At 57.0% G+C, this 23,379-nt stretch overlaps 6 protein-coding genes across 14 annotated transcripts in view; 1 reads left to right on the forward strand and 5 right to left on the reverse strand.

Annotated features, from left to right (window-relative positions):
• APOC3 (apolipoprotein C3) overlaps positions 1 to 10,984 on the forward strand; it is a 297,981-nt gene extending 286,997 nt beyond the window's left edge. For 2 of the 3 annotated variants that reach the window (XM_048968575.1, XM_048968576.1), the window contains exons 2-4: positions 10,393 to 10,456; positions 10,528 to 10,654; positions 10,775 to 10,984. In XM_048968575.1, coding sequence (XP_048824532.1) covers positions 10,399 to 10,456; positions 10,528 to 10,654; positions 10,775 to 10,871 — 282 coding nt within the window. In that variant the 5' untranslated portion in view covers positions 10,393 to 10,398 and the 3' untranslated portion in view covers positions 10,872 to 10,984. Of the gene's footprint in view, positions 1 to 10,012; positions 10,296 to 10,392; positions 10,457 to 10,527; positions 10,655 to 10,774 lie in introns of those variants that run through there. The other variant, XM_048968574.1, reaches the window with a different exon arrangement.
• ZPR1 (ZPR1 zinc finger) lies at positions 49 to 4,689 on the reverse strand. Its single transcript, XM_048968571.1, has 14 exons — positions 4,560 to 4,689; positions 4,240 to 4,401; positions 3,571 to 3,661; positions 3,343 to 3,413; positions 3,068 to 3,154; positions 2,860 to 2,982; positions 2,629 to 2,682; positions 2,451 to 2,517; positions 2,176 to 2,246; positions 1,752 to 1,841; positions 1,521 to 1,631; positions 1,087 to 1,173; positions 763 to 828; positions 49 to 389 (listed from the first exon to the last, which is right to left on the reverse strand). Exons 1-14 carry the CDS (start codon positions 4,686 to 4,688, stop codon positions 255 to 257), a joined length of 1,344 nt encoding a protein of 447 aa, XP_048824528.1. The 5' UTR covers position 4,689; the 3' UTR covers positions 49 to 254.
• APOA5 (apolipoprotein A5) lies at positions 4,959 to 6,965 on the reverse strand. Its single transcript, XM_048968573.1, has 4 exons — positions 6,721 to 6,965; positions 6,553 to 6,628; positions 5,975 to 6,086; positions 4,959 to 5,861 (listed from the first exon to the last, which is right to left on the reverse strand). The coding sequence occupies exons 2-4, from the start codon at positions 6,599 to 6,601 to the stop codon at positions 4,967 to 4,969; spliced, it is 1,056 nt and encodes a 351-aa protein (XP_048824530.1). The 5' UTR covers positions 6,602 to 6,628; positions 6,721 to 6,965; the 3' UTR covers positions 4,959 to 4,966.
• APOA4 (apolipoprotein A4) lies at positions 8,087 to 9,599 on the reverse strand. Its single transcript, XM_048968572.1, has 3 exons — positions 9,426 to 9,599; positions 9,195 to 9,321; positions 8,087 to 9,041 (listed from the first exon to the last, which is right to left on the reverse strand). The coding sequence occupies exons 1-3, from the start codon at positions 9,472 to 9,474 to the stop codon at positions 8,114 to 8,116; spliced, it is 1,104 nt and encodes a 367-aa protein (XP_048824529.1). The 5' UTR covers positions 9,475 to 9,599; the 3' UTR covers positions 8,087 to 8,113.
• Positions 10,985 to 11,434: 450 nt separating the features above from the next.
• On the reverse strand, positions 11,435 to 12,927 carry APOA1 (apolipoprotein A1). The gene is made up of 4 exons (XM_048968518.1): positions 12,843 to 12,927; positions 12,675 to 12,730; positions 12,373 to 12,526; positions 11,435 to 12,173 (listed from the first exon to the last, which is right to left on the reverse strand). The coding sequence occupies exons 2-4, from the start codon at positions 12,715 to 12,717 to the stop codon at positions 11,576 to 11,578; spliced, it is 795 nt and encodes a 264-aa protein (XP_048824475.1). The 5' UTR covers positions 12,718 to 12,730; positions 12,843 to 12,927; the 3' UTR covers positions 11,435 to 11,575.
• A 2,834-nt stretch (positions 12,928 to 15,761) lies between these two features.
• The window catches only part of SIK3 (SIK family kinase 3), a 70,791-nt gene continuing 63,173 nt past the window's right edge, over positions 15,762 to 23,379 (reverse strand). For all 7 annotated transcript variants that reach the window (XM_048968167.1, XM_048968172.1, XM_048968171.1 and 4 more), the window contains 6 exons: positions 22,612 to 22,963; positions 21,159 to 22,045; positions 17,747 to 17,910; positions 16,901 to 17,033; positions 16,294 to 16,461; positions 15,762 to 15,935 (listed from right to left, as the gene is read on the reverse strand). In XM_048968167.1, the coding sequence (XP_048824124.1) occupies positions 16,304 to 16,461; positions 16,901 to 17,033; positions 17,747 to 17,910; positions 21,159 to 22,045; positions 22,612 to 22,963 (1,694 nt within the window). In that variant the 3' untranslated portion in view covers positions 15,762 to 15,935; positions 16,294 to 16,303. The remainder of the gene's footprint in view (positions 15,936 to 16,293; positions 16,462 to 16,900; positions 17,034 to 17,746; positions 17,911 to 21,158; positions 22,046 to 22,611; positions 22,964 to 23,379) is intronic.

Here is a 23,379-nt window from a genome sequence, read left to right on the forward strand (position 1 = left end):
GGGGCCACGTCGAGGGGCGGGGCTTCCAGCTCTACCTGCACGCGCCCGCATGCTGACATGGCTTTATTGGAGTCCAGCACAGCGCCCGCAGCCCCGCAATCCAGAAGCCGCACAAACAGCTTTTAAATAACCCCCCCAAACTGCCTCCCCACCGGGAAGTTCTTGCTCTTCAGGCCTGCGAGCCGCTGCCAGCAGCACGGGAAGGAATGAGTTCTGCTCCTCAGAGCACGGAGGGGCTGCTTTGCACCGTGCTGCTACCGGCCTGAGGCCGGCGCTGTCTCATAGCCCTCAGTCTTCATGTCGTTGAGGCCCAGGTCTTCGTTCTGCTCAAACGTGCGTTCGTAGTGCTCCACCTTCAGCTCCGGGTCCTCCTCTGGGGCGTAAACGTTCTGCAGGGAGAGAAAAGCTTCCTGCACACCGTGCCCGAGCCTCAGGCTACAAATGCTTCAGCAGTGCTGCAGAGCTGCAGGCAGGATTTAAATCCAACTCCAGCACTGAGGATAAAACCTTCATGCCACAGACCCCATCCCCTCTTCAGTCCAGACAGGACAACCAGACTCCCTGATATCACAGAGCTGACACTGCTCCCACCTCCCTTCCCACAAAGCCACAAGAAGTTTTCTTCTCCTGGGCAGAGCCTACACGAACCCACTCAGTACTGCAGCCAGAAACAAACCCTGACAGCCAACACACATCCAGGACACGAAGAAAACACACTCAAGCTGCTCAGAATACTTCGAGTCTGACTGCATGCCACCATACCTGAAGATAGCTGTTGCCTGCGGGGTCATCCATTATAAAGACAGCCTTTGTCTTCCCTTCTATTATCTGCAGAAAGAGAGCAGCGTGTCAATACTTCTTCTAATCCTTCAGTACTTCCAGCACCAACAGATTCATGGCATGCTTGAGTTCTGACATCTTGTCAAGCTGTTGCTGTTTCTGGGGAAGATGTGACGGCACAAAGGCCAAGGGTGGAACAGCTTGAAGAGGTAAGGTGACACTTGCCAAGGAGTTACCACAATTCAAAGCAGCAAAAACGGTGGCAAAACCACGTTACAGCTCATTGAGACTTCGGAGGACACTTACTTCCTGCAATCTACCAATGAACTCCTGCAGCTTTCCTGTTTTGCTTGGAGTAGAGCTGTCCCCCAAGGTGAATGGGTTTCTCTCAACCTGGAAGAGCAGACACGGGCATTTATGCAGCACAGGAGAAAGCCAGCACCAAAATCCCCATGCCACAGGCAGACTAAATATTAGTACAGAGGGGTCTGAGCTCTGCTGGGTGTTCAGAACTGCCCCTCAGGCAGAGTGCAAGGATTCAAGCTGACAGCATGACCAAGTCTGACCCCTCTGCCACCAAAGCAGTGGGGTACAGGAGCTGGAGACAACAATCCACAAGTGTAACTGACACACTATGATGCAAAGGTAACACGAAGCCCACAAAGGAGTGCGCTGCTTCACCTTGAGTAAAACAAGCCCCTTTGGCAGGGTTCCACTGGAAGACAACAAGAACCACTCACCAAGTCTTTGATATCTTTCAGCAGCCCTTCCAGAGTGGTGAATTTCCCTCCCAGTGCTCCCATTCCCAGCTCAAACTCCAGCTCTGGAATCTCCACACTGCACGTTTCTGACTGCAACAGAGACCTCCACGTGAATCCTGACAGCCCCACTCCTCGGGGAACAGCCAGGCCACCGTGCACCCGCTGCAGGAGCCAAAGAGGGAGGGAGGGAAACACCTGAAGGCTCATTACCTTTAGGATGTCTCTCGTCATGTCTGAAGGATCTGTGATTCTAAAGGTAATCCTGGTGCCTCGGGGTTCAATTGCTCCTCCAGATTTCACCTAGGAACACGTGGCAGTCAGCAGATGGGACTTTTGTACTTGAGTCAGGCCAGGATGCTCTTGAAGGGCCTGCCATGGCTGCTCAGCTTGCTGAGCGTTGCAAAGGCTACTCCAGGCTTGGGGACAGCCCCTCAAAAGCAGGGAACATCACAGGTCTGGAGATGGATTACCCTCATTCATTACATGGAGCTTTTCCAGACACAATATTTTCTCCCTTCACAAATTTAACGAACACAGGACCCTGGCCAACAACTCTGAGAAACTCCCCATCAAGGCAAAGAAGAACACACTCCCCAACACCCCCCAGAAATATATATATATGTCAATAGTTAACCTCATTTGTTCTGTGCCCACAGGAGTCACAGTTTGTGGCCATGATAATCACTTCCTTGAAGTGTGGGATTTCTGGAGCAGACAGTCAAGGAAAATTCATCAGAAGAAGAATCTAAGAGTGGCCTGCAGCTTCTACTAGAAATAATTTATTTATGCCTTATGGATGCTGTGCAGGAATAGATCTAAGTCAGCTCACAAAGCAGCCCATACCCTGGCCTTTGCACAGACTCCAGCAGAAAACACCCATCTGAGCCCGTGCCACCACTCAAAGGATACGCACTAGCTTCATGTTTGTGTCAGCTGGAGCGTTGCACTCAGGGCAGTTGGTGTTGAACTGCAGTACCTAAAGCACAGGAATGAAAAGGACAGTCAGGGAGCATCAGCCGGCCCTGCAAGCCTGCCCCACATGCCAGTCACCTGCTCAGAGCCTCACTGCATTGCAAAAATCACCCACCTCATTCCTCAGATCCTCTGCAGAATCAGCTGGCTTCTCATCCGATTCCTCTTCCTGCAACAGAAGGTTTTTAGCTTCTACCTGTACCTCTAACTCAAGGTCTCCCAGGTAGCAAGGGGTGGATGGGACACCAAGGCCAGCTGGTCTTGCGTGGAAGGAAAGTGGACACCACACCACCAGCAGTGGAGAGGGCAAGGCTGACAGGAAGGGAACACAACACCTCCACGTTACCTCAAGACCCAACATAGCAGCCTGCTGGGGAGTCCGCTTGTAATAAGTGACTACAAGAGCTTCATCTTTCTGAGGTGCATGGGGATTCTCCACAAAGCTGTTCCCTGAAGGATCATCTATGATCTATAGGAGAAGAAATCCACAGGAAGCCTTAAGAAGCCAGCCCACTCCTCCAACAGAACGGGTCTGCACTCCTAGACATACTTACGAATGTGAAAGGGGAATGCACTTCTTTCAGCTGCTTTAACTTACTAATGAAGTCATCTATTTTACTTGCCACCTCTTTGTCTGTTGCCTGCAAGAGGACACATTGGAGACTGATATCAGGGGAACCCAGAGCTGAAGAAAACACTGCTGACAGCACAAACCAGAGCTCATGATACACTTAGCAGAGTGTAAAGCCAGTAGGTGAGGGATTACAAAGTAAACAAGCAAAAAAAAACCAAGCAGCTCTCAGAAAATTCATCATTCACAGCATCTTACCCTGCGGACAGGCTGGTCCTGCTCCAGACCCATAACAGCTCTGTCAATTACGCCTTCAATGGTGGTAAGAACTTGACAGGGGAAGAAACAGAAGCTGCATTAAGTACAGCCAGCAGTTTTCCCAAACCTGACAGCTTGTCCTGACAACACACCGACAGGAGGGCTGTTCCTCAAACACTGCCTACTACACAACAGAGGCATGCAAAGGGGCACAGGCCACATACCCACCTCCCTTCTGGGTGAAGGCAGGGATCTCAAAGTCCAGCTCTGGAATTCGAACAGTGGCACAGTCAGTCTTCACAATCTCCCTGTTCATATCCTGCACACAACAGTTCACAAGCAGCATTAGGACCAGGAGCTTCCACATCCTAAGTGCCCACACTGGGGCATACAGTTCTTGCAGAAGAAGCAGCAATAGTTTGAGGGCAATTTTAGAAGCCACCCTCTTCGCTGTGAGGCAGAAACAGAACAAATGTCCCATTTCAGTTTGAAGTTACACTTTCAGAGACCACCCAACAGGCAGCTCAAACTCCTGCCTCATCCACCCGCTCAGGATGGGCAGATTCCTCACAACTTCTGCAGATCTGGGGAGAGAGCTGCAGGCACTGCTCACTGCAGACACCAGAGCGAGGGAGCAATGAACAAGCAAGATAAATGCAACACGCGGGAAGATAATTCTTATGCACACAAGTGCATCAGTAATACATACGTTTTGGGATTAAGTGGCTCATTGAAGGAGAAAAAATAAACTGATTTCTCAAACGACACAAGAGCTTTTATTCTCAAGAGCAACACATGAGGAATAAGGGCACACACAGGGCAGCTCTGAAGCAGCTCCCCACCTCCCTTTGGTACAGCCCAGCTGTTTGCTGAGAGGAGCCGGGATGTGCTGCTCACCTGCCGGGAGGCCACGGCCAGGGCACAACGCACGCCCTGCTCCTGGATGCGGCCCGCCGACTGGATCTCGGTGTTGGACCAGGAGCAGCTCTCACAGGTGAAGGAGCTGACGATGATCTCTTTGAAGAAGGGGATCCTGGTCAGCAGGAGCCGCGTCACCCCCTGCAGCAGCGAGGAGCCCGATGGAGCCGGGCACGGCCTGCACGGCCCTGCGGGGCTCCATCCCCACACAGCCCCCAGCTCCGGCATCCCACAGGCCTCGCTCCCCCAGCACACCCCTACACCCATCCCCACCCTTTCCGCCCCCTTTCCACCCTCACGTTGCGGTAGCAGTTCATGCACAGGGACTCGATCTCCGCCGGCTGCTGCTCGCCATCCTCAGCGCTGAGAGGCCGGAACAGGGCAGCCCCCCCAGCACCGGCCGCCTCCACCGCGCCAAGCGCCGACATGTTGGCCGGGCCGCTCCCAAAGCGCCTGCGCGCCGCGCGAACACGTGACGGGGGCCGGCCACGTGACGGAGCAGGCGCGTATGGAGTAGTTGATCACGTGACTGGGAGTGAACCATCACGTGATTAGAAGTATTGTGTGATTGGGTTAGATCACGTGACTGTGTGAGGTCACGTGACGGGGAAGCAGAGGGACGGTGATGGCGGCGGAGGAGGCGAGGCGTGGTGGCTCGGAGCCTTTATTGCGCCCGGCCCCGTTCCCCGCTCCCCGTGCCCGGCCGTCAGGGCGCATCCCCGCCGCGCTCGCTCAGGCTGTGTGACAGATCCCTCCACAGCGCGTCCAGGCTGGCCCGCAGGTCCTCTAGTGGGGCCGGGCTGCCCGCAGCCTCCTCCGGGTAGTGGGGCCGGGAGGACAGCTTCAGCCTCATGTCCTCCGTTTCCTGGTGCACGGCGCGCGTGAAGTCCTGGATCTGGAGATAGGTGTCCCTGCGGAACTCCTCGATGCGTTGCTGCACCTCGCTGGCCATCTCCTCGGCATAGCGCTCCCCGGGGCGGCTGGGGCGAAGGCTGAGCTTGGCCTTCAGCCGCTCCAGGTTGCGCTGGATGTTGCGGTGCAGATCCCGTGCGTTCTCCGTCAGCTTGGCGGACAGCTCACGGATGTGCTGGTTGAGCTGCTCCGGGCTGGCGGGGCTGTGCGGGACCACGTTCCTGTGCAGCTCTTCCACTGAGCGCTGGATCTCGCTCACCAGCCTGTCGGCGTACGGCTGGAAGATGTCCTTCACCTGGTCCGTGTGGATGGCGATCTTATCGGCGTAGTGAGCCATGAAACGCTGCACTTCATCCACTCCGTCCAGTAGCTGAGCCGCCACGTTGCGGCTGGGCGTCAGGTGGCGCTGCAGCTCCCGTGCACGGAGGGACACCTGGTCCAGCAGCTCCTCAGTGAAGGGCTGCAGCTGATAGCGGAGGTCTTCCAGGTGCTTGCCGACTCTGTGGTGCACGTCGTCCACGTAAGGGGACAGTTTCATTCTCAGACTCTCCAGCTCCTTCCTGATGAGCTTCCGCAGGCTGTCAGAGTCGTGGTACAGCCGTGGCTGGATGCCTCTGTTGAGAGGCGCCAGCTTCTCAAGGAAGTTCCCCACATTGCTGACTCCATCCTGGAGGCTTTCCTTCAGGCTTCTGTACAAGGTAGCAGTCACAGTTAATAAAGCACCACTGACTTACAGGAAGGGCACGAGCTTTACATCTGGCTCCTCTCAGAGTGGTGTGAGCCCCAGAAGCAGGATACTCACGTGAACTGCCTGCCCAGCTTGCTGCCCTGTGCCTGCTCTAGGCTGTCCTTGTCGCTGGTCAGCTGGCTGAGGTAATCCCAGAAGCCATTCCGTGCCAGCTCGGCTGGTGACACTGCAAGGACAAGAGCAGTGGTTATTGCAGCAGCCCACAGAACTGGGGATGCAGAGCAAAGCTTGAGAAAACACAGAGCAGATGGGGTGGATGAATGTGGGTGTGGGGTACGGGTGCTCTTGGGCTTCATCGCATGTTCCACCAGTTCTGTGTTACCTGGGAAGCCACCCCTGAAGTGGCTGAGAGACACAGCTGCTGGGGCTTTGTGCTCTGCAGGACCCCGTGCCCACAGCGGCCACCAGCTGCCTGCTGCTGACTCGCTCTGAGTCACGAGGCCACAGGTCGGCACACGGCGGTCATGGCACGGGTTCAAGGGAACTCAGAAACCCATCACGGGGCTGGAGCAGCTGCGCCATGTGAGCGTGGCCACCTCTGCTCTGCGGTGGCTGTTGCCAGAGCTCCCCCACACCCCTTTTCCACCCCATCCCTGTGCCGCCAGGCAGCCTGGAGCCACGCAGACACCAACCTGGCAGGGTGGCCAGGAGGGTGAGCAGAAGCGCAGCCTTCAGTGACATGATCTGCTGGGCCAGCAAGCTGCAACGCTACAGGATAAAGAGAGAAGATGAGCGTTAATTCATGCCACAGTCTCTGTCCCGTGGGCCATCCGTTCCTATGTTTCACTCCCCAATTTTACCTCACTTCTGGAGCTGGGAGTAGCGCTGCTCCTGCTTGGGGCTGCCCAGTGAGGTCAGACACGTTCTGCCAGAGGCCAGGTGTCCCCAGTATGGGGAGCGCAGCGAGGCTGCACCTCTGCCCTGCACCTGGCTGCTGTCACCTCTTGCTGCAGCCAGGCACGGGCTCACTTTATATACCCATCTGCGGGCGGCAGAAGAGCTCAGAGATAAGTGCATCCACAGGGGTAGGCTTTTTGGACCTCACTCCATGTAAATACAACGTGGAGGTCCAGCAGCGTGCCTGGGGGATGACGTGAGTGCCCGTCACCTGACTGCTGCACGTGCCCTGCACCAGCCGGCCTGCAGCCATCCAGCCTGACCTTAACCCCCAGAGCTGTAGTGAGCCCTCCCCGTTCCCCCAGCATCTCCCAGTGGGCGGATTGCTGGTGTGTTGGTGTGTGTTGTTGTCCCAGCGATAATGGGCCATCACTGTTTGTTCTGTGGGCTTCTCGGGATGGAGCTGACCTTTGCTCCCATCTGACCTTTGTATCTCGGGGCAAATTCCTTGTGTGTGGGATGAGGGGTCTGTTGTGCAGGGAATGGGAGAGCAGAGCAGGGAGTGCCCGGGCCAGAGAGCGCTCCTGGGATGTGGGCTGCTTGATTGCAAGTTATGAGCAACTACTTCCCTACAGAATGCCAAAGACTCTGTGGCTCTGTATATTTCTTTTACCATTTTTCCTCCAGTGCTCTCGGTGCAGGTCTTGGACCCTCTGCTCTGAGCAGAAGAGGGCCCAATGCACGGGCTGCTGTGGGGCTGCTCCTGCCTGGCTGCTGACCCCAGGCTTTGAAATATTTGCTCTGAAGCAACCCAGCAAACAGGGGCAGGAGTAGACCTGCTGGAACCAGGCACCTCCAGCGCTGCCTCCATCCAGATGATGCTGGGGCTGGGGGCCAAAGTCCAGCCTTGTTCCCTGCTCTGTGCAAACACCACTGCATGCAAGGTTACCTCTGGGGGTACTCTGCCAATGTGCAGTGCCCCATCTGTGTCACCATCGTCAATGGGATGGAGCTGGGGGCCGGGGTCCTGCTGGGGGCAAGGGGCTGGAGCAGGGCAGTGTAGAGCTGCAGAGTGCCTGCCAGGCTTGGGGTTCTGCTAAGGCCCGGCCTGGGGAGTGGGGTGCTCAGGTTTATGCTTTCACCTCCAGAGCCCCAAGCAAGCCCATGTACCACCCAGACTACAATGTGGTGACATCCCAGGCTTCAGTTCAGGCTCCCTGGGACCCAAATTTGGAGGTCACCTGGAGGCCAGGATGGCTGCAGAAGGACGAACACAGACCACGAGGTGCATCACAAAGTGCCAGTTTATTTCTGCCATGGCGAGAAGCCGTGAGCGCTCCAAGTGCCGGGGAGGGCTCAGCTCTCCGCCTGCTCTGTGGTGCTGAGGAAGGTGGCCACCTTCTCCCGCACCTCCTTCTCCAAAAGGTCCAGGTGGTCCTCCACGCCAGCAGTGCCCGAGTCCAGCTTCTGCTTCATCTCCTCCAGCCGTTGCACCAGCTGCTGCCGGAAGCTCTCGCTGATGGGTGCCACTTGCTGCCGGAACGCCTCCACTGTCTGCACCAGGCGTTCATCCAGCTGCTGTGCCAGCGGGGCCAGCCGCTGCCGCACGGCCTCAGCATCTCCACTCAGCGCCTGCTGCAGCTCCTGGGCCAGCGGGCTGAGCTGGGCACGCATCTCCTCCGAGCTGGCAGCCAGGCGGGAGCGCAGCTCCTCGGCCGCCCGCTCCATCTGCACGGTGAGGCTCTTCAGCTGCCGGTTGAGGCCATCCTGCACCTCCTGTGCGTAAGGGCTGAGCCCCTTGCGCAGCCCCTCCACGCTCTGCACCACCTGCTCCTTCAGCTCGTCGGCCAGCGGCGTCAGCTGCTCCTTCAGCCCCTCCACGCTGCTGTCGATCTGCTGCTGCAGCCGCTCGGCGTAGGGGCCCAGAGAGGCCTGGATGCTGCCGGCGTTGTCCTGCAGCCGCTCCCGCAGCTCGATGGCAAAAGGCTCAAGCGCCCGCCGCAGTTCCCCGGTGCTGCGGTCCACCTGCGAGCGCAGCTCGTCGGCGTAGGGGCTCAGCTTGGCCTGCAGCTCACGGATGTTGGTGCCGATCTGCTGGTGCACCTCGTCGGCGTAGGGAGCCAGCTTGGCCTGCAGCTCGGCCAGCTCGTGCTGGATCTGCTCCTTCAGCCGCTGTGAGTCCTGCACCAGCTGTGCCTGCAGCTCCGTGGCAAAGGGCACCAGGCGCCGCTGCAGCTCCTCAGCATAGGAGTTCATGCTCTGCAGGTTGCTCTGCAGCAGGGTGCTGTGGAAGGTGGGCAGTCAGTGCTCTGTGTCCAACACCCAGAGCCCAGCGCTGGGTGCCCTGCATCCAACTCAGCACCCATCTCCCAGCACTCAGCACCCCGCATCCACCCCCTGCCCACAGGCCCAGTGCCTCGGTGGTCCCTCCACTCACTTGAGCTGCTTGGTGATCTCAGCTTGCTGCAGTTGGTCCACGGTCTCCTTGGCATTGCTGCCCAGCTCGGTGAAGTACTTCCAGAGCACAGTGGCCACCTGGTCAGGGCTGACGTCGGCCCGTGTCCCTGCAGGCACACAGGGGTCAGAGTTGCCTCCCTCCCACCCTGAGGCACAGCCACGCGCTCAGCCCCACCATCCCCCTGCAGGACGGGACCCCGCGCTGCCTCACCTGCCACAGCCAGGAGCACCAAGAGGAAGGCAGCCGCTTTCAGCGACATCCTGAGTGCTGCCAGCAAGGCTCCTTGTGCTGCTGCGGGTTGTGGGACGTGCTGTGCCGGCAGCACCTGCTGCTATTTATGCATCCAAGCAGCCACGCCGGCTTCCACGCAGGCCTGCACCGCAGCTTGGACTTTAGCAAGGTCACGACGTGGAAGCGCCTGACGTGTGCGAAGAGCTGAGATCATTGCGGCACCCGGCGGGGTGCCAGGGATCAGCACTGCCAGGGTGTGTGGGTACGGCCTGCAGAGGGGGGGCACAAGGAGCTGAGAGCCTATTGGGGCAGGAAGGGGACAGAATGGGGATGGAGGCAGGAGGGGACGCCGCACTGAGGCACAGTGTGTGGCTGCAGGGTGACGGCGAGGTGCAGGGAGCCACGGCCGTGGCCCCATCTCTGGGTGTTTGGGGTTGAGGACACAGGCTGGGCATTGCCACCCAGCCCCCTGCTTTTGCAGCCCCCACCCCAAGCAGAGCCATCCCTGCAGCATCCCCTGCTTGCAGCGGGTGCCACTGGATGTCACCCTTGTGCTGCGTGTGCCCCTGCTGGCCCCACGCATGTCCCCACGGCCACCCTCACCCCACACACGTGTGCGCACACATGGACAGCCCCCAGCCTTGGCCCCTGGGGATTTCTCAACCCCTGCTGGGGGAGAAGAGGAGCCCATCCAGAGCAAATCTGGAAGTGGGGAAAGGGCTCCGAGGCTGGGCCCCCTCCCTGCAGCCGCACCACCACTGACCTTTGCACAAGCAGCCGTTGGAGAGGATATAAAGTGGGAACTCGGGGCAGCCCCCACTGAGCAAAGCCAAAGCACAGCGTGGCCAGGTGAGTGTGGGGACCCCAGGACCGGGACAGACACCAGGGGACCAGGGGATGGAGCCGGGTGCCACACCTGACCCCACACCGCCGCTCTGCTCTCTCCCCAGCCATGAAGGTCTCCATCCTGTTCCTGCTCATCTGCACGGCCATCCTGGTGGTGGGAGCACGTAAGGCTGATGGGGAGTGAGGGGACAGTGGGGTTTGTGGTGCACCGTGCCCATGCTGTTTGTGCTTGCAGGAGCTGATGCTCCCGATAAGACAGACGTGGTGGTGAAGAAGGTGCAGGAGTACGTCAAGCAAGCCACAGAGGCAGTCAAGACGGCCTTCACCACAGTGCAGGAGTCAGAGGCAGCTCAGCAAGCCAGGTGCCACCACGTGCCCCACAGCACCCCGTACCCCACTGACCCCCAGCGTGCCCCTGGCACGGGGCGGGGGGAGTGGAGCTGAGCACTGCCAGAGCCCTCTCTGACGTGGTCCCTTTGCAGGAGGTGGCTGTCAGACAATGCCAACCTGGTGAAGCAGCAGCTGGCACGGCTGAAAGAGCAGCTGGCCGAACTCTGGAAGCTGACGCCGACCTCGTAGCCCGGCTGTGGGCTGGTGGGGGTTGACTGGGTGCAGGTCCTGCCCCCCATCCCACACGCAGCACCATTTCCCTTTTGTTGTGGTTCTTGAAATAAAGTGGAGCTGGAGTGAGATGGCTGTGTCACTGCAGTGGGGGGGAGGAGGAGAGGAGGGGAGGGGGGGGGGGGGAAGGTGGGCTGGGGATGCTGAGCGCTGCACTGCACCATGGTTGCAGTGTGTGTGGAGTGGTGATGAGATGCGTAACCCCACTGTGAGCCTGGTGTTCAGCTGACACCCAGCTGGCCCCCAGCCCAGGGTGGGGTTCTTGAAGTGCTCAGCACAGGGCTGGTGGCACAGGGGGAGCTCCCAGCCCAGCGTCACTGTGATCACGTCCTGAGCAGAGCTGGGACTGGCACTGTGGGGATCAGTGGTGGCTGGGGAACAGCTAACCTTAAACCTTAACCCTAATCCATCCTGCAGCCCCCCAGCCCTCTCCCTATTGCCCCCTGCCCCAAGGACCCATCCCCACTCCTGGCTTAGGTCCCCTTCCCCAGCATCCACTGCAAAGACTGAGTGAGCTCCAATAACTTAAGTCACGTTTATTTGACAAAAGAATGGCAAAGCTGAGACGGTCTCCGGGTCAGGGGGGGAGAGGAGGGTAAGGGGGGGTCCCCGAGGACTCCCGGGGGCCGGCATGGCCTGGGGTCAGTCCCTGGGCCGGCAGCTCAGGCCACGGTCTTCTGGAGTTCGTCCAGGAGGGTGATCAAGCGGTTCTTGAGGTTCTCAGCATAGGGGGTGAGGCGCTCCCTGAATTCCTGCACCAGAGGCGTCATCTTCTCGCGCAGATTGCTGAGCTGCTCCACCACCTTGGCCTGGTACTCGGCAGCCTGGGGGATGCCCTTCTCACGGATCTCCTCCAGCTTCTGGCTCAGCTTCTGCCTCAGCTCATCGCTGTACGGCGCCAGGTTCTTGCGCAGCTCCTCCACGTGTCCGCGCAGACGATCCCGCGCCTCCTCGGCCACCGGGGTCAGCTTGGCCTGCATCAGCTCCACCTTCTGCTTGGTGAGCTCCTTCAGCTCCTGAGCCACGGGGGTCAGGCGCTGGCGGTACTGCTCCAGCTCCTCCGTCCACTTGGTGGAGAACTGGTCCAGGAAGGGCCGGATCTTCTCCTTCACCTCCTCCAGGTCCTTGGTCAGCTCAGCACGCAGAGACTCGGTGTCCTTCAGCCACATCTCACGCACCTCCTTGTAGTAGGGAGCCATGTCCTCACGCAGCTTGGCAGCCGCGGCACCCAGGGTGTCCAGGTTGTCAGCCAGCTTCAGGCTGGGGAGAGCGGCACGGGGTCAGACACGGTGTGGGGATGTGGGGACATGGGGACATGAGGTGACAGGGACATGGGAACATGGAGACATAGGGACACAAGGACATGGGAACATGGGGGCATAGGGATATAAGGATAGTGGGACAGGGGGACACAGAGACATGGGGACACAGAGACACCACCACGCATCTCCCCCCTTACTCAAGCTGTTTGCCCACAGCAGAGGACTCGAACTGGGAGATGGCATCCTTGCCGCTGGCCTTCACCGTTTCCAGGTAGACGTCCACCATGTCCCGAATGCGGTCCAGGGGTGTCTTGGGGTCATCGTGCTGCCAGAAGGAGCGGGCCTGGGTGCCTGCAGGGACAGACGGCGTGCTGGGGGCGGCAGAGGGGAAGATCCCACTCCAGTGCCGTGCCCAGGAGCTCCGGGTCGGAGCCCCACCGCCGGCGAGCTGCGGGCTCCGTGGGGCTCAGCCCATCCCCACTGCCCCGTTCGGACGTACCCGTCAGGAAGAGAACAGCGAGGGTCACCAGCACGCCTCTCATCTTCGGGCTGAACCTGAGGGCAGAGCGAGAAGTTGGGCTCGGGTTGGCCCTGTGTAGGACCGGAGCCCCGAGCCGGCTCAGAGCCCGGTGCCGCGGAAGGTCCCGGCGCACGGCGCGGCTCTTACCGGCGCTCTCCTGCCGCCGCTTCGCACCGCTCGTCCCGTGTGAGCCCGCAGCTTCCCCACCGCCGCTATTTATGCAGGAGGGGCAGTTCCCGCAGGAGATAAGCCGGCGCTGCAGCCCAAGAAATCGCTCCCCGGCGCGGGGCGATGTGGCGCGTAGAGTTCAAGGATCGCGCACACGGCCCGGGAGAGCGCGCCAAGGAGCGCCGGTTTGGCAGAGCCTCGAGCAAACAGGAGCTCCCCGGGGATGCGGTGTTGGCCAAGGAGATGTTTACGCTGCGGGTGACCCAGATTCCGAGCCCCGTCGAGGCCCCTCGCAGCCCCCGGGGGTCGGCACGGAGCCCGGGCACCGGGTTTATACCCGCGGGGATTTGGCCGCCCGGACCCCAAACCCTCGTTCTCCTCCCGCCGCCGCCGTGGGTCCCCACGGCATCCTTCGCCGGGACGGAGACCACCCCCCTTCCCCTCCTGCCCCCCCGCTTCTCCCACCTCTCCCGCGTCCCGCCGGGCCCCCGACGCGGAGGGTTGGAGCTGCGCCCCGCGGCTGCTGGGTGCCCGCTGCCGTCAACGGACCCGAGCGGTGGGGCTCGGGCTCAGCCCCGAGCATCTGCAGCACGGGTCCACATCCCAGCCTCGACCCTACGTGAGCAACGTAACCCCAGCGCCAGGGCTGAGCCTAAAGGAGGCTGAGTGGGGGGCGCAGACACGGGCACGGCCCCTAGGTAATGCTGCAGAGCCCACAGGAACGACAGATGGGCTGGTTAGGGGATGGGTTGGTAATGGATTGGAAGGTGAGCTGATGGGCTGGTTACTGACTGCTCTGGTTAGGGGATGGGCTGGTTAACAGATGCACTGGTTAGTGGACAGGAAGGTTAGCGGACACGCTGGTCAATGTCTGGTCTGGTTGGTGATGGGAAGGTCGGTGGATGCAGCAGTTGGTTGGACGGGCCGGTTAATTGGCCGGTCAGCGGGGCACTGCTTAGTGCCGGGTCGGTCGATGCCGTGGCGCAGCCCTGAGCCCACATCCACACCTCCAACGCCCTCAGCCCACCTCCAGGAGCGGCTTTGCCCTCCCGGCTCTCCTCCCCCGGCTGCAGCTCCGGATTTTCCCCATCGGAGCTCCTAGGGAAGCCGGGTTTGGGCAGGCTGCAGCCGAGGGGGGGTTCGATGGGCAGCGCCGCCCTTTCCTCTGCGGGCAGCACAACGCGCTGCGCTCCCGGCCGGCGCTGCGGCCCATCCGCCCCCAGCGTTGAGCAACAAGGCAAACAGAGAGCGAGGGAAGATCATCATCATGGTTTTATTTGTCATGATCCCGCTGTCCGAATAATTGACGAGTTGCAAGTGACCCACAAAAAAAAAAAAAAAAAAAAAAAAAAAAACACCGACAAAAAAATGGACCAAAGATCGACTGAAATTTCCTTGTGGTTTTTTTTTTTTATCTTTTCTCCTTTTTTTTTCCTTTTTTTCTTTTTTTTTTTTTAGTCCAACATAAACGAGGAAGAAAAAAAAAATACTTCTGACATTTCCAAAAAACAGAAATAATAGCAAAGTATATTAATATACATTCAACATATACTGCGTATTGATTACTACAATACAAAGCCATGATAAAAAACAAAACAAAACCAAAACGGAACCAAACCGAAAAGTGTGATACTGCGAAATGGCACCGAAATGGCACGGTTACAAGCGAGTCCCTGCTGTGCTGGGTGCTGACTGAGGGCGGCCGACTCTCCCAGGAATACAGTGTCGTGTAAACAAAAGGAAAACGAACCAAAGGCGCAGAGCAAAAGGCTTTCGGCGCCTCCTCCCCCCCCAGGAGCTGCGGCTGCCAGCTGGGGGCTTTTCCTCCTCTCCAGCTTTCCAGCCTGTGAATCCATTCGGCGTCGTTTTCCCGGGGCTGGGGGCAGGCGTTGGTAGCCATAGCGAATTAACCTCTGCCATGCTGGTTTCACACTTCCTTCTGTGCAAATTCGGGAGGGCTGGGTCGATTCTTTTATTATTATATATATCTATTTTTTAAATACTCCAAAAGTGTCATTAAAGAAGGATTTCAGGTGTAGCTTCAACGTCCCAAAGGCAATGGTGACGCCACGCGCTCCCCAAGGCCTGGATGCTGGGGTGCTTTGCTTTCTCTCAGCCAAGGAAAGAACAACAAGAAGAACAAAGAAGAGATCTATGCACGTTTGAGCTGCATAAAGGAGAAAACCACTTCTGCCACAGGCACGAGAGAGAAAACCAGTCACAATTACAAAGTCATTAAAAGAAATAAAATACTTTGAACAAAAGGTGCATGTCACAATTCATATAGAACAGAATCTAGTTAAAAATTTCTCTCAAACAGAAATTCCTTTTGCCTTTTATTAATAACAATAATAATAAAACAACATTTACCAAAAAAAAAAAAAAAATCCTAGATGATCAGGAGGAAAAGCTCAGAAAACAAAGGAAAAAAAAATAATCTGTCTTCCCTACATTAAGCCAGGAGGAAGAAATTAAAAGGGAAAAAATAATTGCATGGGCATCAGAAATGCAAAAATTACAAAGGGGGTGGGGGAGGGCAGGGGAAGAAGTGATCCTTACAGCACGGTGATGAAGGAAGGAGCAGAAGCAGAGATGAGGCAGGACAGCACAGCTCCCACCTGAGGGGTGGGGGGACGGGCAGAGCGCCCTGCTGCCCTGCTCAGGGCCAAGGAGCAGCACTGCAGGGCAGGGATGCACTGCAGGGCAGGGATGCACTGTGGCTCCTGCCTGCCCTGTGGGCTCCATGGGCTCTGCTCCCACCGCCGGCCCCGCATGCTCACAAACCAGCCCTCCAAACCAGACTCGGTGCTCGGGCTCCGCTGACGCGTAGGGTTGGGTTCTCTGGTGATTTCAGTGATAGCTGGAGTTACAGGCAAATATGGCCAACAAAAAAATTGGAAGAAAAAAAAAAAATTAAAGAAACTGAAGGAACAACACACTGGATGAAGTGATTATGAGGAAAGGGGGCCATGGTATTCCAGTTAGTCAGAAATACTACGGCAATTTGGCGCAATGCTGCTAGATACTGTTGGTTTAAAATGGACCTTTTCATTTCAAAGCTGTACATAAAACCTGCAACAGAGAGAAGAAGCAGAGGTGTGTTAGGGGATACCAGAGAATGGCAATTCTGCTCCCACAGCCCCTCACCGCATTCCCAGTCCAAACCCACGGGGTAAAGCCCAGAGCAGAGCCCCCACCAACAAAACGTGGCTCTGGAAGGACAGCAAAGGCACGAAGGAGGGCCCTGAGCAAACAGGGGGGGGCAGCCAACAGTGAGGAGCTCAGAGCTGGCAGCCTCTTCTCCAGCCCTGCACCAATGCTGGAGCAAAGGGATGGGGAAGGAGATGCACAGAGTCACGCTGCTTCAGGGCTGCCATCCAGGAGAGCCCAAACGTGCAGCTGGAGAGAAAAGGAGGACACAGATACTCACTCCTTCCTGCTTACACCCCTGCCTGCTCCATCCCAAAGGGCACCTCTGGGTGCTTGTAGCTCAGTAGGACATCTGTGATACATGTCGATGGGTAACAAGAGGTGTTTAGATGCTGGTTGCCATCACCTAGGTTGGGATGCTCTTGAGCTTCCAAACTTTCCCCACATTCTGTAACATCAAAGAACAACATCAGGGTTTGCATTAGGAGCACTAAAGAGCTGCAGCTTCTGCATGTGGGTCAGGCCAGCAAGAAGCCCAGCTCACTACTGCCACAAGCTCAGGCTCGGGCCAGCAGCAGCACAGAGCTCTACAGGCTGCCACAGGTTTGGACCCAAAGTATGTCATAGCCAGAGATGGTTACAGCATCCAAGCCTCAAGTGCAGTGAGAAATCCAAGAGACTCTCTTTAACTCAGCTCACGCAAACTGCACGGAAGGGCTTCGATCCCACAGTGGCAGCCAACCCTTCCACCCCTGCGGCTCTGCAGAGCTCACTGGCAGCAGAGGTGGCTTTGCAGTGCAGGCTGTCAGAACAACGCAGGTCCTTACAGCTCCCAACCCGCAGCCCAGCAGTGCCCACGCCACGTCTGCAGCCTGCCAGCTCCTTACCCTCACTCTCCCTGTCACGCAGCTGCTGGCTGGCCATGAGCGATGACTGGCTGAGGACGGCATCAGACATCCGAGCAGAGCTGAGCGCTTTTCCTGCCATTAAACTCATCCCAGGCAGGTTATCTAACTGCACCTGCGGAGACACCGGGACACAAATCAAAGTGGGACCAGAGCCAGGCACCTACGGCTTCCCCGGCTGCCTCTGACAGCTGCCCAGGGAGTTTCTGCCAGCCTTCAGCAAGGGCTTCAGAGTACAAGAGTACAGAGTGCACATCAGGGACAGTGCAGGTGCAGGCAATGTCACCTCAGCGTGGAATGGAGGGACAACTCGACTCCCTTCCAGACTTACATGTAACTAATTAGAGAAAAGCCTTCCTCTACAGCAGTAGGAAGCTGTAGCAAGAAACATGCCACAATCTGGGTCTGATTGTTCTCAGAGATTCAAAATGCAGAAAACAGAGCAGCTGCTCTTTGCTCTTGGTGTGGCCAGGTCACTGAGCACTGCAGAGCTGAAAGCTGGGCTCTGTGCATCTGTAAAACTTCTGCAGCCACAGCCAAGCCTGGGGCAGTGCAAATGGTTTCATCAGAAACACTCTGGGGGCAAAAAGAAAGATGCAGCCAGCTCTGGGACAAATCAGGCAACATGTGAGCAAAGGAGAAATTCCACATTGGTCTCTGCTAAAATGTTTTCAGCATTAAGCAAACTGGGCATGCTGACCGCTGCGTCCCAACAGCACTTCGTCCCCAGCAGCCCTGCAGAGAAGAGTGCTGCCTTTCTTTTGCGTCACCTCCTCCATAAGCCATACACATCCAGGAGCTGCTGGGCACAGGACTCTCCCCACTTACATAGGCATCATCACTGTTCTGGATGGTGTGATGTCTCTGCAGGGTGCGGGGCCGCGGGTGCTCACTGGACGCCGGCCGTGCTGGGTATCCCAGCCCGTTGTGGTCAGGCACCTGCATGGCTTGGCCTGGGGAGCTCCTGTCCATACAGTTCCCTACGACGGACTCTTGAAATCAGATGAAACAGAGAAGGGTCAGATTAGCACAAGGAACCGTGGTAGCTCTTGGCAACACGTGCCACTGCAGCACAAACCAATGTCGCTTGCATTGCACTGCCCACCAGGTGGGAAGGGAATTGCTGGCTCCTCTGGCTCAAGCACTGGAGCGCCAGGACTCCCTGGGATGGCCCACAGACCTCTCTGCTCCTGTAGCAGCCTCCATCTGCCTCCCCTCCCGCCCTGCACCCTCCTCCATGCATTGCTCACATTACACAAGAGAAGGAGAAGGGTCTCCTCCACCTCCGACACAGGATGTTCTTAGCAGGGCCCCTTGGCAATTGTATGCAACAGATCTGGCTGGAAGAGCTGCCAGGATAGTAGTTGTTATCAGATGACTTCTCCCTGCCCTCCTCCAATCTGGCTGTAGGAGTACAAGAGCATTCTGCCTGGCAAAGTCCATCTGCACTGCAAGCTCTTCTGAGCAAGGGTAAAGGCTACATTCCTATCAAGCAGAACCTATCGTCATTAAGTACACGATGTTTTGAATAAAGTCCTGAGCTATGGAGAAGCCTATTGCTGGCTGTGGTGCACGAAAACAATTCTCTGTCGGTGAGCAATCCTGCAGAGCACAAACACGGGGATGAGGCCACGGGCCCTCAGGAGCTGCCCTGATGTGACACGGCCGCAGGTGGATCCCAACAGCAGCGATCAGGTTTGCAGGAAATGGTCAGCAGGAAGCAACTCTTGGTTGTGCCAGCAGCGAGACATTCCTGGCTGGGACTGTGCCCTGGGAGCTGGCAAGATGCATGCTTTCCAGAGACTCGTCCCTAACATTACTGAGGCTCAAACAAGTCCTGCTCATTCCCTGAGCACCCCACGCTTCTCCCCAGCATGCAGACTGCGCTGCTGGAGCGCCATCCCAGCAGCAAGGCATGGAGCTCGCAGCCCCCAGAGTCCAGCCGGCCTCCTTCCTTTTGCACATCTGTGGGGTTAAACTCAGTTAATGGCCAGCATTCCCGGAAAGCAAGAAGGAAAACATGAGGTAAGGCAGTGCTGGCAGTGCAGGGCCGCCCACACAGCGCTCGGGGCCCTTCCAAGTGTGGGAATGGTCGGGGCAGGCAGTGCCAGCAGCGGGGAGCAGCAGCAGTAAGGAGCCCAGAGCGCAGGCTGCTGCCCTTGCCCCTGCCCCACTCCGGCAGCAAGGGACCCTTTCATCCCTTTGTGTCGATGCATGTGATGCTGGCACCCGGCTTCCCAGCACTGGGGAAAGGTTTCCCACGGGCAGTGCTCCGACCCCAGGTTGGAACAAGCCTGCAGCTGAGCCGCTCGGATGCGGTTTAGTCATCCCCTAACCACAGATTTGGTTGAAACTCTCATGATCTGCAGTTACCTTCTGTAACTGGCTTTTAAAGCAGGGTCAATGCACTCTCTTGGAAGGCATAAATCTGCTGAGCCCCCGCAAATCTGCACTCCTCCCTCGAGCAGCATGCATTTCACAAGCTGGAGAGAAGGAGGAGGTATTTGCCCTCTCAGCTGTCCTGTCCCCACAGAGGGGATGGCTGGAAAACCCCAAGCTGTGTCTGAGAATGGCAGCCTTGCAGAAAGCCATCTCAGGGTGCCAGTGCTGGGGTGCACAGCTCCTGCTGCCATCCCTCAGCACCTGGAACACTTGGGTTGTGCTACAGGCAAGCAAGAAGCAGCAGGGCATTCAGGGTGTTTGCAGCAAGGTTTTACAGGGTTGAACTGTAGGAAATGTACCTCGGTCTGCCTAGATGTCTGCTCTGGTTGGAAGTGAAGTAACACAGGCCAGATTCCAAGTGGGTTATTAAAGCCAGGAGGAAAGCTCTGAGCAGCTGCATCTCAGAGCATAGTTTACTATACAAGCCCTCCAAACAGCCCCTGTCAGAAGTGCTTACACAATGCAACTCGCAAACATTTGCTCGTTTTTTACTCATTTACAAAGTCTTGTTGTCTAAAGTCCTTTTCCCTTGTGTAACTTGTTTTAGCACCGTCAGGACTGGGGCAGAACTTTACCTTCTGACTTGGTTAAATCTTATCGCTTTGCACATTTTGGACCAAGATATTACAATGTGAACTCAAGATTTGGTTCAAAATGCACTGCCACAGCTTTCAAATCCCACTTAACCTGAGGTTACTCTTCCCTTTTGTGCTGCAAACACCATGGGGATATTAAAGCCTGAGAGAAAACACATCACTAACACAAAATCAAGGAAGACTTCAGAAAAGCCAGGCCTTGTCCCTGTCCCCTGCTCTGAGGGACACAGCTTGGCATGCCCTCACTGCTCTCTGCGCCTCTCTGTTCCCAGCCAGTACTTTCCCAACAAACCCATGCTGTGTCTCCAAACAAAACAGTGCCTCCTGTGCCCAGGACACTGCTCCCCTGCAATAGGGTTCCCTGTGCCAAGGGCAAGCTGATGGCTTCAGACCAGTACAGCTCAGTCCTGCAGTGAATACTGATCCACCCCGCTCAGCCTGGAAAGCCTCTCTTCAAAACCATCTTAGCAAGGGGGTAGGACTGTGCTTTTTCCTACAGAGAAGGCCTGTAATTATAGCTCTGACAGCACATCACTGTCAATGCAGCCACCAAGGAGTAAGGGCTCAAGGGCTGTTTCCAACCAGCAGGAAAGGGCGACACATGCTAATGGCAAGCTTCAGCTCCCTGTCTTTAGAATCAACTCCTTCCAGCTAAAGCAGGGCTCCAGCCTCACTGCTGCTTCCCCAAGTGCACGAGCAGCGTGAGGCAGACTTAGCAGCACCTATCACCATTCTTATGCTGCAAGTTTATGGAAGCCTCAGCAATGCCTGGACTCACAGTTCTGCCCCTAAGAGAAGGAATGCGCCACGTTACAGGGCTTCCAGAAAGAAGATCTTTGCTGGGCACTTACTTACACCTGGTGGGGGATCACCCCAACAAGAAGAAATGAGTCAACAGATCCCAGCATCTCTTCAGAGGCAGCACTATCGTGGTCCTGGCCTTTATCTGCCTACAGAAGTAGGTCACATTCCGAAGAGAAGAATCTAGCAGAGTTCTTATTTAACACTGTTTATTAGAGAGACTATGCCTGCAATTTATAGCCACAGAAGCCAGAAAGAATCTAGGTAATTCTGTGCTATGCAAAATATGTCACGAAACCATTGCAGTACTAGGTAGGGATGGTGTTCTCTGGCAGGAACACAAGCAGCACGCAGCCAGTATGGAAAAGCATTTCAGCCATGCGAGTGGCCCTGAGCCTTACCTCTGCTGGGCACCTTATTCCTACTGAATCCAGCAGCGGGCTGATGCCTGTATTGATGCGTCCCCAGCTCCTGAACGTGATTAGCAGTTCCTAGCAAAGATTCTGGGTCCCCGTGCCCTCCTGCATTTACAAGCAGAGGGGTCTCGTGGCAGCCTTTGGTCAATGTGTTTGAATTCTTACTGTCTGGAAAGCTGTCCCTGGCGCCCTCGCACGCACAGTCCTCCTCCATGCTCTCCGAGTGGAACAGAGCTGGCTGGTGTACGTATCCATGCGGTGGCACTGATGCAGGTACCTGCTGGATACATTCTTGAGCCCTGATTTTTAGGAGATGCTGGGGGCTGCTCTGTGGATGATAGGTGTCAGCACTCTGATAAGGCAAAGACAACGACTGACGCTCCGACAGGCTCTGTCCCATGCTGGTGCCCATGTTTCCAGCATCCCCTTGACTCATGTGCCTGAACAACTCTTGAAACTCTTGCTGCTGCTGCTGTTGCTGCTGCTGCTGCTGCCGTCGTTTGATGAGCTGTGCAAATTCTGCCTGGGGCAGCCGCATGTCCGTGTGCCCCGTGAGAGAGTGACGGGGAGAAAGGAGTCCCTGGAGGATGTGCGGTACCTGCTGGTGTCGGCTGTAGTCAGGAGGTGTTGGGGACAACAGTGCTTGCTGTAGTGCCGATGCAGTGTAGTGCTGTTGTTGCTGATGTGCATTTTGAGGGAAATTGGGATACTGGTCAAGCTGTGGGACTTTGAGAGCTTGCTGAGCTGGAGGAAACCCAACTCCTCCTGATGGGCTGTAGTTACTGGGGGAAACACGAGGCTGCTCTGGGAACAGGTGGGGGTGTAAGTGCACCTGGTCGTAGTTGGCGGGGGGATTCCTGTACACGTTCAGACTGCAAAGAACAGAAAAGAACAAGTGACTGCACTGTCAGCTCCAGCTAAAGAGGCGTGCAGGGCTGTCTTTGGTGCTCCCACCTCACACAGGGTTTGATCCACCGTACCCGCATGAGAGCAAGGAGGCAACAACTACTCCAAAGGTAGAGTGCCCATCATCCTGTGCTCCAGGTCACCCACGAGGGCAGCTGCAGTGTAAGGTGGTGCGGCTAGTAAATGTAAGGGAAGCAGGAACCCTGACTGTACCGAGGAGAAAATATGATCTGGGGAAAGCATCTGTTTCATGTAGCAAGTGTTCAAGCACTCTTCTTAACTTTTCCACTTCCTGCCCTGCCCTGGCAGGAGGCAGGGACAGCCACTCCTGGCACAAGCACAAAAACCCACAGCCTTGCACACTCTCAGAGCTCCCAGCCAGGGCCAGGAATTGCTGCCAGGAGTCAGTTTCACCCCCAAAACAAGGGGCTGATGAAGAACCCCCCAGAAGCTGACAGCCAGCAGTTCCTCCTCACACCCAGCCCCATTCCCAGCTCAGGGGGGACGTGGTGCAGCAGTGCAGTGGCCTTACCTGTGCGACTCGGCGCTGTCGGCGCTGAGCTGCTTGGACAGCTGCCTGTGGCCATAGGTGAGGGAGGCCATCAGGTTGGCGCGGTGCTGCATCTGGATCTGGTTGGCACTGGGGCTGATGGACATAGCCCGTGTGTGGGTGCCCTGCCCGGCCACAGAGGCCCCTTGCAGGAGGTTGTTGCTGACCATGTCGCCGGGTTCCTGCACTTGGATGGTGACCTGCTGGGCCTGGGACTGCTGCTGCAGGGCCAGACACGTCAGCCCCATGGTTGGGGGAGGGGAACAGTTACCAGACTGTGGGAAGATCGTGTTGTGGGACGGCATCCCTTGGAACTGGGACTGGGAGGCTGCACCTACGAGGAACAGAGACTCTCAGCACCCAAATCAGCCCAGGGCAAGGCTCAGGAGAGAGCAGCACGCAGAGCCCCAGGACGCACAGCAAGGAGAGCCCTACTGCTGGCAACTCTGACAGGCTGCGTCAGGGTGCAAGGGTCAAGCTAGAGCCTCTTGCATAGAAAGAGAAACAAAGCACAGCTCACAGTGATTTGTATCAACCCAAGAATATCAGCCCTTCCTCCCCACCCCCGGGAGTGATAAGTAAGGATCTCATGACAAGAAACGTATCAACACGTTCCAGCTGGCAGATCCTCGCACGCTCTCGATAACACCAGCCCTTGCTGCCAGATGGAGAATCTTTTACATCATCAGCAAACTGCACGAGGATTTGAGCACAGGGGGGACCGAAGCCCCCAGCTCCCCCACGCACTGT

The sequence above is a fragment of the Lagopus muta genome, chromosome 22, assembly GCF_023343835.1.
Source record: "Lagopus muta isolate bLagMut1 chromosome 22, bLagMut1 primary, whole genome shotgun sequence".
Taxonomy (NCBI): domain Eukaryota; kingdom Metazoa; phylum Chordata; class Aves; order Galliformes; family Phasianidae; genus Lagopus; species Lagopus muta.